The sequence below is a fragment of the Budorcas taxicolor genome, chromosome 10, assembly GCF_023091745.1.
Source record: "Budorcas taxicolor isolate Tak-1 chromosome 10, Takin1.1, whole genome shotgun sequence".
Taxonomy (NCBI): Eukaryota; Metazoa; Chordata; class Mammalia; order Artiodactyla; family Bovidae; genus Budorcas; species Budorcas taxicolor.
The window spans coordinates 74,850,806-74,863,667 of record NC_068919.1 but is presented as its reverse complement, the minus strand read 5'-3'; the positions used below and the strand labels follow the sequence as shown (position 1 = coordinate 74,863,667).

Here is a 12,862-nt window from a genome sequence, read left to right as displayed (position 1 = left end):
CCTGTGTTTTTGCACACCCTGGGGAAAGTCCCCGGGTCACGCGGTTGTGTGTGTGTGGGAGCCTGTGACGCTCAGGCTGGTCTCCACGCTTCCGCCTACAGAGTCACGACTAGCAACCGTGGCGAAGGCACCCGGAGAGCGGGCCGACCCCCGCCAAGCCAGTTGAGCAGGCGGGCGAGCGGGCGGGACGCCGCGCACGTATGCACGCACGCACGCACACTTCGGCCCCCGCGCCTCTGGTTCCACAGCTACGAGGGGCGCGGTCACGTGGGGCCCTTCGCCGGGCAGCTGGCGCGGGAAGCCGCGCGAGAGCGGGCCGCGGGGTGCGTGAGCCGGCGCTGCCGCGTGACGTACGCGGCGCGGGAGGCGCCCCTCCCGCACGGAGAAGTCGGCCGCCTGCCTGCCGCGGCGGCCTCTGGGTAAGCGACGCGGCCCGGCCCCTATGGGCTGCCCCGGGCTCAGTCCCTCCCGCCGCGATCCGCCTAGGGCGGCGGCCTGCAGCTGCGCCGGTCGCGGGACAGATGCAAGTAGCTGGGGAGATGGGTGTTTCTGGTCCGTTTGAGATGTCAATCAGGGTACTGGAGGAAAATGGCAACCGTCAGTGAAAGCTGGGCGGAGAATGTCCAGAGCGGCCTTTCTCTGTTCACACCATGCGGCCGCCAGGCCCGACGCAGGCCGGGACTGGGCTCCGGGGCGCTTCAAAGGGACGGAGACCTTCCGCCTGGGGGGCCCGGGGCGACCCGGCGCGGGAAGCCCCCACGGGCCTGCGGCATTCCCCAGGCTGCTGCGCCCCGGACCCCTCTCACCAGTGGGCGGGTCTCCAGGTGCCACTGGCGGAATGCTGCAGGCACTGTCCTCCGTCTCCCCTCCACAACCCCGTTTGTGATTACCCCTTCTCTAGGGCCGGAATTCCCCCTCATCTCCATAATTCTTTTTTCAGATTATGTTAATCTCATTCTAAATCAGTTTTACTTTTTAAAGCCTGCTCCATCTATCGCTGCCTTCTTTAGCACTCTTTATTTGGAGAAATCAAGCTGTTGTCAAATTGCTTAGGCAGTGCCTAGCGCCGTACCTGGAAATTGACAGCAGCTAACATGTTTCATAAATTAACGCCCCGGTTCCCCCCAGTGGCATGCAGTCTTTTGAGACTCCTCTTTGGCAAAGCTGTTATTCTCACAGGATTTTGTGAAGTATGTAAAGTACACCTTAGAATCACAAGTCTTAAAGCCGAAAGGGGCCTAATAGAAAATGCAGTTCATCCCTCTCATTTTACAGGTGAGGACACCAGGCCAAAAGACTAGCTTGATCGGAGTCCCATATCTCTTCAATAACTAGACTCCAGGGCTCACCACACCAGGAGTGCGATGCCAGTTTAACCCACTCACTGTAGAGACTTATCTGCTAGAGGTGATTGTACTTGATTCCGGTTATTGAGAAATCAGACTTGGCTAGTGTGATAACTCTGGCCTCTTAAGGAATGTGGTTGGCACTATTGCTAGGTGGAATAGACTGCCTATTAATGCACTTTGAGCTCAAAGCTCGTCCCCCTCCCCCGCACAAAAACATTCAGCTCTGTTTTCTGCAAGAATAACCAAGATGTGCAGGATTAGTTGCTTCCTTGGGTAAAGGCACCAGAGATCACTTTGGCAATCTGAATATGCTTTAATTAAGAGTGAACTATTAATCCATTATCAGACGTCAGCTCTCTAATAGGGAACAAAACTGATGGGATAGGAAGCAGAATAGATGACTTCTGATGGCTGGGAGGTTTTCAGGAACCAATAGAACATCACAGGGATAATTAGCAAGATGACAGGAGGGGACCGCATGTAACTTGCTACACTTTTTCTCCCAGCGCAGCTCTGAATGTCTTATTTGGAGGTAGCAGAGATGGATTTGGTCCTGGTTTATTGAGTAAACAGCCCAACAGCAACCTGCAGTGGCCCGCTGCTCTTTCATAGATGAATTATGAATATTTACCAAAATGGAGATAGTATTGTCTCCCATCTTACAAGCAAGGAAACAGGCTCAGAAAGATTTACCTGGCTTCAGTGATGCTGTCATTTGCAGTAGAACTCAAGGCTAAATCACTTTATCTCCCAAGTTTGGTCAGTGCTCTTTTGCATTAGATCTTGCTACCACTTCAAGCCAGGAAGGGGATGAGTGAATCGCCTGTGGCTGATTTATTGGCGCCTGTGGTTGCCCAGAGAGGCTGAGCAGGACTTTCAGCTGCCCTCTACGCCTTAGAAAGTAGAGCTGTGTGCTTCCACCCTATCTCCTGAGGGGAGTGCGGAGGAGCCAGGCTGTCTAGCTGGGGAGGAGGGGCCCAAGTGCCTTGGCCATAAATTATCCTGGTCAGGGCTGTGCTGGGAAGTGTTGCATAATGCCCTCCCCAACACTGAACCAAAGTGATTTATTTACTATGGTCCGTAGATGGTGCTTGACCATCTTGTTAAAGAAAAACTTGTACATTTTAGTAATAAAGGCCAGAAAAGAGTTGGGGGTTTTCTATTATTGCAGGTTTTTTCCTTGTCTTAAAAAGCTGTGCAGGTGCTCTTATCTTGATAAATTATAAAGTACTTCTACACCACTTCCTGTGCCCCCTTTCTGCTTATTTATTCCAAATTGCATGTGCACTTCAGTCTCTTGAGAGAAGAATGCTAAGAAAAATACTGTTCCAGTTTATAGTTACCAGCACAGGCTGTGGAGTCAAATATAGCTTTTGATCCCACTTTGTACTATTTGCTTGTTGTATGTCCTAAGCCTAGGTTTTTTCTTATCTGTAAAGTGGAAATAAAAATAATACATATAGTCATGGTGAGGATTAAAAGAGATAGTGTACATAGAGCATTTAGCACAAGGCCTTACACATACTATTTACTCTATAATAATAGCCATTAATAACTGTAACAATATTTCCTCTAGGCTAGAAAAGATATTGCTGCTTGAGCTTGCTTAGGGAGAGTGGAGGAAGAGGAAAGAAAGTGTTTGAAGCAAACAGTTTCAGGATTATTGGTTGAATTTATTAACAAATCTGCTTTCCTTTTCTAGCAGGAATTTTTTTTTTCTTTCTTAATCTTACCTGGAGAAAAAGTGTTTATAGTGTTGTTATTTTTGAATATTTTTCAATTCATTATTTCCCTGGTTACAAGTTAATCATACAATGACTCTTTAATTCCTCCTGAGAAATCCTAGGCACTTTAAGCAAAGGGTTTCATTAACGCATGTGGATAATGTGTGTGTGGAACATTGCGTGGCAAAGGAAGCATTGGTTCGCCTATATTCAGAAGTTATAATCATTCTTGTTTGTACTGTGTTCCAGGTCTGTACCAGTGTTGTTGTTTTCCAGTTTTCTCCAGCCCTGTCAGTGGTTTGCTTTTTCTTTCAGAAATGCAGACTTAATATTTTTTAGTGGACTAAGAGGAAACTTTTCCTTTACAAGGTTCTGATATTTTTAAGATCCAGTAGCAATTTGCACTCACCGGTGTTAGCTTTCATGTTTGCCTGGCATTGCGGCTTTAGCAGGCATCCCACGTGTTGGTTAGATGAGAGTAGAGAGGTAGCAGGCTGGCTGTGTCTACCAACAGGCAGCAGGCCCCAAACTAACGTTTCCCCTGTTCCGTTAAAGGTTTCTAGAGCTTAACTGCTCTTCCTGTACCAGCTACCGCATCTGCTCCTTCCCCTCTTCTCTTACATTTTCAGAGATAATTTTATTAGCAGATGCCTAGAATTACTGCAGGGTTTACCTCACACAAGAATTTTCAGATCTTGAATTTCCATGTCATTTTCAGATATTATAAAAATAGATATAATAGTGTCCGAGAGAGTAAATATACCTCTTTTTCCTAAGTACTTTTGAAAAAGAAGTTTGAAAATGGTGTGTTCTTCATCTGCCCCCAAGACCCATACTACTTTGGGAATATTTCTGTTTCTTGATCTGGCAAATTTTTAGTTTACAGTTAAAATTAGAATTACAGTGGTTGATTTTGGTTCATTTAATGTAATTCGTATAATTCCCACATTTTAAGCCCTTCTTGTGAAATAGCTTTTCTCTGTAATTTCAGTGTGTGAAATAGTCTCTTGGATTTCCTGGGTCCCTTGTTCTTCTAATGCAGTGGTTCTTAATTGAGGCATTATATTAGAATCACCTGTATGTTAGTCGCTCAGTCGTGTCCAGCTCTTTGTTACCCCACGGGCTATAGCCTGCCAGGCTCCCCTGTCCATGAAGTTCTCCAGGCAAGAGATACTGGAGTGGGCTGCTGTTACCTTCTCCAGGAGTCACCTGAGGAGGTTAAAAAAGGCTCTATGCCTCACCCTCAGCAGTTCTGTTTGGGTTAATCTGGAGTAGGACTCAGACATCAGTACAGCTCTGCATAGAAGGTTTTACAATGCAGTTAGAGCCACTATTCTGGGGTAAAATGATTTCTGTAAACATTCTTTATCTTGGTTATAAAACATTACACTGCCACAATCATGTGAAGGTAAATTAAAAAGTTAAAATCATTGTATAAAATCTTAGTAAGTAGCACTTTGGATATTTCTGCTTTTACCTTTGTATTTATAACCATGAGTAAGTATCTCAAAAAAGCTGTACACATTCCTAGGCCAACTTTCCTGTCTCCATGTCTTAATAATTAATAATAAAGTTACAGTGGTGGAAACCACAAAGAAAATAAGTGTTTTCCAGAGAAATGGATGTCTTACTCCTTTTGTCTATTCTTTTATTCAAGAGTCTTATAGCCTGCCAGAATGAAAAATTGCACATTGTAGGGCATTATTCTGGCTGTCATAGGTCTGAGAGTCCAGATCTAAGAGTCTACTCTGTCTATTATAAAATTTTTTTTTAAGTAAATTTAAAGATGTTGGATATCAAGTTAACATTGAAACTGTTCTAGCTTACTTAGATTGAGCTAATCCAGAGTTATTACAGTCTAGTAAGTAAACAATTTTTTGTAGTCTCTTAAATATCAGTGCTATTATTATTAATATCGCTTTGATAACAGATAAACCGTTTTAAGATGTAGCACCATTACATTTGGCTATAGCATTTGTACATATAACGGTAAGTTATTTTATTGCAACCTCTCTCACATTTTAAATCTCCATGAAAATTTCTCACATGTAACTTCTAAGATGTTTCTGTACACAGAGGAAATTTTGACTATTCCACATTCTAAAGAAAATCAAATGAGTAGACAAAAAATGATGAACAAAGGCTATATTAAAAGCCTCTCTAATAATTTGTAAAGTAAGTTGTATTAGAAAACGTCCTAAATTAACTGTGATGTTTTGGTTCTATTAACACGAGGTAAAGTCTGGTTGTGCTGCCTTAGAACATGAAATGTCCATAATGCAAACAAGCTTGAATGAACTTTTATATATATATATATATATGACTTTTTATTTAACAGATTTGAGTTTATTTCATTTTATAAACTTGAAACATTTATCCCTTTATTTGATTCAATATATTTGCAAAATCTGCCATCAGTATATATATTGATAGCTCTAGATGGGGATTTTGAAGAAAAGGTACTGAGTTTGAGGTCAGACGTGAAGTTCTGTCAATACCATTTAACAGGTAGTTATCTGATTTTGGGTACCTTTCCTGCCTTCTCTGAGCTTATAGTTTCTTAACCTGAAAATGGAAATAATACAGGATCTGCTTTAGTACCTCGTAGGATCAAAAAAAGATAGTGTAGGAGAGAGGTTCTCAAAGTGTGGTCCACGGACACCTTGAAGTTTCCTGAATTTCTGTCAGTGGGTTTATAATTATCTTGCTTTTGCCAAGGCAATTTCTCTTAATACATTTGAACCAAAACATCATGTGGCAATAGATTGATTGAAAAGGCAGAGAAAAGAACCCAGCTATAGTTTTTAAAGCCAGGTATTAAAGAAGATTGCAAAATATAAGTGCCACCCTTCACAGTGGATGAGAATCCATTTACCCAGTATAGGGGACACAAGTTCAATCCCTGGTCTTGGAAGATTCCACAAGAGTTCAGAGTGACCACATAGGTAGAAAGTAGGGAGGAAAATCCTAGAAAGGTTGTTGAGGGGACCCCCAAATACTGTGTATAAATTCAGCTGAAATCTCTTGCCAACCCTGAAATGTATATGTGTGTTGAGCAGCCTCCAAACAGCACACCTAACACACAAAAAAACTCCAAACCATAGTGGAGGCAGAACTGGGGAGTTTAAGTTCAGCCTAGCTAATTTGCCGGAGAAGGCAATGGCATCCCACTCCAGTACTCTTGCCTGGAAAATCCCATGGACAGAGGAGCCTGGTAGGCTGCAGTCCATGGGGTCGCTACTAGTTGGACACGGCTGAGCGACTTCACTTTTTCACTTTTCACTTTCATGCATTGGAGAAGGACATGGCAACCCACTCCAGTGTTCTTGCCTGGAGAATCCCAGGGACGGGGGAGCCTGGTGGGCTGCCGTCTACGGGGTCGCACAGAGTCGGACACAGCTGAAGCGACTTAGCAGCAACAGCAGCAGCTAATTTGCAAAAACAAAAAAACATTGGTGCTGTTTGGAAGAATATTATAGTACCTAGAGTCTTTAGTAATGACAGTGTCTAAGATTTTATCCAAAATCATGAGACACATGAAGAAATAGGAAACTATCATCCTAATTGAGATTGACCCCAAGATGACCCAGAGGTTGAATTTAGCTGAGAAGATTTAAAGCAACTACTGTAACTGCTGAAGGGTGTAAAGGAAAATAAGGTCATAATATGTGAATAAACTGGAAATCTCAGCAGAGAAATAGAAACTTAGAAAACATGAGATGAAAATTTTAGTCCTGAAACTATATCTGAGATAAAAAGTGGGTTAACAGGAATGATGGTGAACTTGAAGATAGGTAAATGGAAATGATCTTATCTGAAGCAGAAAGAGAAATTACTGTGTGTGAATGTTCTCTGTAAACTTCAACACTCTATATTAACATCAAGGATTAATGGGTTTCTTTCAAGGCCTAAACTCACCTCTTTGCATATGGATTGACATCATAGTTTGTAAATCAGTGCCATTGAAGAATACTCTGAGATTCTTCTTACTTCAACCATGTGCTTTCCACAATCAAAAAAAAAACACAAAGATTTCTTTTCTCCACGGCTCACTGCTGCACTTATACTTTTGATTCTGTTCTTTCCAGCTTCTAGAGATTCTACCCATCTTCAGCCTGGAAGTCTTTGATCTGCCGTTCCCTCAGTATCCTGTTCTGTCTGTGCCTATCCTCAATGGCCTCTGCTTTCTAACATTCTAACATCGCCCTGCAGTCAGATACTCTACTCTTTCCCAGAGTGTTGAGAGAGGTCACCAGAAACCTCGGTCAGCACACTTGGCGGGTGTTTGTAATAGGTCTCATCCCCATGTTTCTCAGCCATTCCTCCCGTCAAGGTTCTTGCCTTTTCTTGTGTTGTGTTAGTCGCTGCGTCGTGTGACTCTTTGCTACCCCATGGACTGTAGCCCGCCAGGCTCCTCTGTCCATGAGGTTCTCCCGGCAAGAATACTGGAGTGGGTTGCCATTCCCTTCAGAGCATCCACTTTTTCTTTACCTCCCTCAATAACAATATATGTTCTTATTTCTCTTCGTCTGTCCAGCTGTATCCGTGTTTCTCAAGGATTCATTTTTAGCCTTTTTTTCTACTTTTTTCTTATTTTATTTGGTAACCCCATCCATTCCTGGTGACTTCAGCCCAGTTATTTCGGAGGACCTCCTCTCCAGCGCTGCCCATTCTACTCAGATGTCCTAGGGTGGACACCTCAAACTCACTGTGTGCAAAATGAAGCTTCTCTTACCAAGCCAGCTTCTGTGCCTCCCTTCTGGCATTCTGCTATACTACCTGTATATCAGCACCTTGCACATGGCAGTTACTCTGCAAATAGGATCCTGAGGAATGAATGAATTCTTCCAGTTGCCCAAGCTGGAGCTCTGAAACTCACTTTTGACTTGATCTTCTCTGTGACTGAGCACATCCAATTCTCTGCCAATGCTTGTCAGTTCTCCATCTTGTATATCTTCTTGTATTCCTTTCTTCATTCCCACTGCCATTATTTAGATGTTACAAAAGACTACTTACTGGTCTTTATTGCTCCGTGCCTTTTCTTTGTTAATCTTTTATATTTGTTGCTACTAGAGCAGTCTTGATTCTCAGGCCTAATGAGGATGATTTTACTCATTCTGGTTTTTTTTTCTGCCTGGAATGCTATGTTCACCTTCTCCATTTTCATCTAAATCCAGTTCAAATGGCTTATTTCTCATTGGGCTTCCTGTTTATCTCCCCCTCATGCTGTCCAATTGCTCTTATGGCACTTACCACTTTTGCTTCATGTCACAGTTGCTCTGTTTTATGTTCTGTCTCCCCTATTAGCTTATTGACTGCAACATCATTGTAATTTTTTTCTGTCTCTGTGCCTTGTATGGTGCATGCTTTCAAGTACTTTCCTTTATTAAATTTCTCTTCACAAAATATTTGTTTGATAAGTGAATTTAACTGTTACTCAGACCATTAACCACAGATTTTTATATATGTGGCTTTTTAGTATGTACCATTTTCATTTCTACATGGTTCAATAGTTCACTATACTAATGCACTATTTATATACACCATATATATATATATATATATATATAGAGAGAGAGAGAGAGAGAGAGAGAGAGAGAGAACTGTTGAAAATGTTTATGATCCAAGGGGGGCTGTTTCGGAGATAATTTGTAAGACTGGTTTAAGGTACTTCAACCTTAACTATCTTACTGAATCTAAGACTTGTTTTTCACATATTGAAATATCTAATATAGAATTTTAATTTGGTTTTTTAATCTCCTTATAAATTGGTGGTATTTTAGAATCAGGGAAATGTGGTAAATACAATAAATAATGACTTTTGATTAAATGGCCTTTTGAAACAATACCCACAACTTGGATTTTTGATTATGTTCCTAGAGGCTCAGGTCGCTGTAGCTTCTATTATCTTAATTTCTTATTTTATTTCTGCTTATAAGCTTTTAAAAAATAAGATAGAAAGGGATATGTGTTTTGTTTTGTTACTCGAGGGAGGACCAGGGGAAGCTATTACGTTTGAATTAGAAGAATTTTTTAAAGTAGTGTGTGAATATAGAGTTAAAAGAAGTTTTAGGATTCCTAAAGTATAATACTATTCATATAAAAACCTTCTTAAAGGATATATGGGACTTCCCTGGTGGCTCAGATGGTAAAGCGTCTGCCTACAATGCAGGAGACCCAGGTTCAATCCCTGAGTTGGGAAGATCTCAGAGAAGGAAATGGCAACCCACTCCAGTATTCTTGCCTAGAGAATCCCATAGATGGAGGAATCTGGTAGGCCACAGTCCATGCGGTCCCAAAGAATCGGACACGACTGAACGACTTCACCTTCGATTTCAAGGGATATATACATATGCAGTAGAAATATGATGATGTACAGTGGAGTCATAAACACTAAATCAAGATGGTGGCTGCCTTTGGAGGCAAGGAGTAGGGGGTGGTAGGGGATAGAATGAGGGAGAGATGCAGTGGTTTTCTTCCCTATTTGTGGTTGTTTACTCTCTGTGCCCCGGGCCAGGTGGGTGGGAGGTGGGTGCTTGTTACATTGTGCTCTTTATCTACTTATCTGTCTAAAATACTTCAGCATATTCAAACAGGATAGTTCCGCGGGCTACCCTTAACTCCCTGTTCTCTAGTTTCCCTGGCAGAAAGGAGAGTGGTTTCTTTGAATCTTTCCAGACATGTATACATAAACAAGAATATATTTATGCATAAATTCTTACCCAACCTTTAATAATAAAATAACCACTCTACCACTTTTTCATAAATAGTAGTCTTCTCTACACAATTTTACATTTTGCTTTTTTTTTACTTAATATGTATTGGAGATTATTTCATATTAGTACATTAAATACGTGGTTTTAACTAAAATAGCTCTAACCTTTAATCAGTAATAATTGCTTTTGTCTTTACCAGTTTTAAATGTTTATTTTGCTGTGTCACATTTGCTTAAGTAGCAGGAATCTGGGTTTCTCCCTGATTCTTCTTTCCAGGTATTCCTCTGAGACTTCCCAGGGTACTTGATGACTGTTCCCTCTGCTCCTTCAGTTGGTGGGTTGTGTCTTTTTCTGGGAGGTGGAGAGGGAGGACCCTGGGGGTCTGGAGTCCAGTGCCCAGGTTTGAATCCCCAGCTCTGCATCTCACTAGCAGCATGATCTTGGGTCAGTCAGCTCTCTGCTGATTGTTTCCTCACCTGTAAAATGGATTGATTATTTCCTTTCTCACAGAATTGTATTGAAAATTAAATGAGTGAAAAATTCCTGACACACAGGAAGCATTATAAACTGTTGATTTTTATTATCCCTCACTCAGCATTTTGCAGCCCAAGCTACTGCCAGTCTCCAGACAGCTAACCTCCCACTATCATCACTGACCTCCTTAAGACTTTGATCTGTCTGGTTAGTGAGAAAGCTTCATTCTTTTTTTAGGACCTGCTCTTTTAGAGACGGTTCTCCCAGACCCCAGTGGTGCCCTTTATACCACACCTGCCTTCTCTTTGAAGCACCAGGGCTCTCCGCACAGTTGAGGTGGAGAAGGTGGATGGAGAGGATGGCCCAGCCTCCTGCTTCCAGGGCGCCCTCAAATGTTCTTGCTGCTCTGCTCACACTAGGCTTCTCCACCAGAATTGTTTTGCATGTTCTTCCCGAGGCATGATTTCCGCTCCCCCTGAGAGCAGTGGTCCCATCCAGCATTCTACTTCTTCGGGAACTTCCATGCTTGTATGTGTCTGAGTCCAGTTAAGGTCAGGGCTTAGGTTCTTTCCCACTGGGCTCCAAGCCCCATGTGGCTTGACATCTATTTTAAGGGCTTCTGTGACTGATAAGTTTCCCAAACTTATATGATAGTTAGGCGGCCAGTGTCCCCTGAGTACGCAGAGGATCCCTAAGGAGCAGGGACAGCTCTTGCCTAGCCAGGGCACACATTTAGAGTTGACATTTGAACAGTAGTTTCCATTACAAGGTGCTTTTCAGGTAACTTATCTCATCTGGCCCTGAGGCAAAGATCAGTACCTCATTCCCATTTTTGCCAGTGAGGAAACTGAGGACTAGAAACATTGTGGTCACATAGATAAAAAAAGGACAAACTTCCTCTTTCACATCGTCGGCACCCACGACAAGTCACTTTCTTACCAGATTTTTAAAAAGGCCATGTATTACCTTTTCAGTACAGTTGATATCAGTTATCATAATTTAATGTTAGCTAAGTTTAGGGTTAGATTAACAGTATTGAAAAATGTTGAGTAATTTCATTTAGATTTAGGTCTCCCTGTCCTCTGTAGGTTTGTGTGAACTATAGCCAATTTGGTAAAAAAAAAAAAAAAAAAAGCAAAAACTATATTGTCCTTTTTCTCAGAGCCACAATGGACACAGCTAGCCATAGCCTTGTCCTTCTGCAGCAGCTGAACATGCAGCGAGAATTTGGTTTTCTGTGTGATTGCACCGTTGCTATTGGAGACGTCTACTTCAAAGCCCACAGAGCAGTGCTTGCTGCTTTTTCTAACTATTTCAAGATGATATTTATTCACCAAACAAGGTAAGGAGGTGCTTTTGTAAATCAGAAGAATTTTTAATACCGTGATATAGTTAAGCTTTATTATGACATCATTTTGGGTATTCTTTTTTATGGGATCACCTTAGGAAATTAAAAAAAAAAATTATCATTTTTTTACACATCTGTAATTAAGCTCTGTATAGGATCAATGGTGGAAGATAATGAAAACAATAATAGGTAAAGTTTATTTATTTGTTTAATCCCATAACCAACCACTAAGAATTTATCTAATGTAAATTCTACCATTATCCATATTTTTTTTAAGAGAAAAAGAAACTGTGATTGAGTTATTAAGTAACTTGTCCATCTAGGATTACACGCACAGCTAATAAATGAAACTCATGCAAATCTGTTCTTTTAGTTACTAAGTTGTTGATTTCTGTTCCTTCATACTTTCATAGCAAGATTTCAATGTCATAACTCCACCCACCTGGTGGCAGCAGAGGAGCCCCGCCGGTCGGTGGGGCAGTCCGTTCCACCCTTCTTTCCTCTCTGGGCTCCGCCTCTCTGCGGGCGACGGTGTCCTCAGCCCCAATTTCTCTGGCCGTGCCGCCGAATCCGACACTGGGTCGAGTGGCGCCGTCACCACGGAGGGAGGGCCGATATTCCATATTGTAATTCAAAGGTCATTTGTTTCAAATATTTTTTCAAAAAATTTTTTTTAAATTTAGATTAACTCAACATGATAGGGAGAGGGGTATAAAATGGTATCCAGATTCTGAGCTCTTGGTAAAAAATAGCTTTAATGCATGTTAGGTTAAAAGTGATGGAACACTATGCTTTTTTAGAAGACCTTACATTTGGCGTTTCTCTGGCAGTCCAGTGGTTAAGACTCTGTGCTTCCCCTGCAGGGGGCGCAGGTTCGATCTCTGGTCAGGGAACTAAGATCACAGGCCAGGTGGCTTGGCCAAAAATAGAAAAAAGACATTTATAGTCCAAGAGAGAGGTAATGCATGTAAGGAAAATAATTGCAGTGTAATTGATCTCTTTGTGCCTCAATTTCCTTCTCTGTAAAACACTAGAATAGTATATCCACTCCATGATGTTGAGAAGATTAAATGGATTAATAATATTAAAATGTTTGGAACAGAGCTTTGCACTGTTAGCTGCTGCTATTAAAAGTTTCTATGATGTGTATAGTCGAAGTGCTGCACACAAAGTAGACTGGAGTGTCAGCAGCCTTACTTTGAGAGGGTTAGAACAGGTTTTACAGAGGCTCTGAATCTTAAAGGATCAGGA

General features: G+C 41.8%; 1 protein-coding gene across 2 annotated transcripts in view; it reads left to right on the top strand.

Annotated features, from left to right (window-relative positions):
• The first annotated feature begins 357 nt into the window (after positions 1–357).
• ZBTB25 (zinc finger and BTB domain containing 25) overlaps positions 358–12,862 on the top strand; it is a 44,843-nt gene continuing 32,338 nt past the window's right edge. Inside the window, exons 1-2 of one of the 2 annotated variants that reach the window (XM_052647272.1) lie at positions 358–419; positions 11,426–11,605. In XM_052647272.1, the coding sequence (XP_052503232.1) occupies positions 11,433–11,605 (173 nt within the window). In that variant the 5' untranslated portion in view covers positions 358–419; positions 11,426–11,432. Of the gene's footprint in view, positions 420–11,425; positions 11,606–12,862 lie in introns of those variants that run through there. The other variant, XR_008200017.1, reaches the window with a different exon arrangement.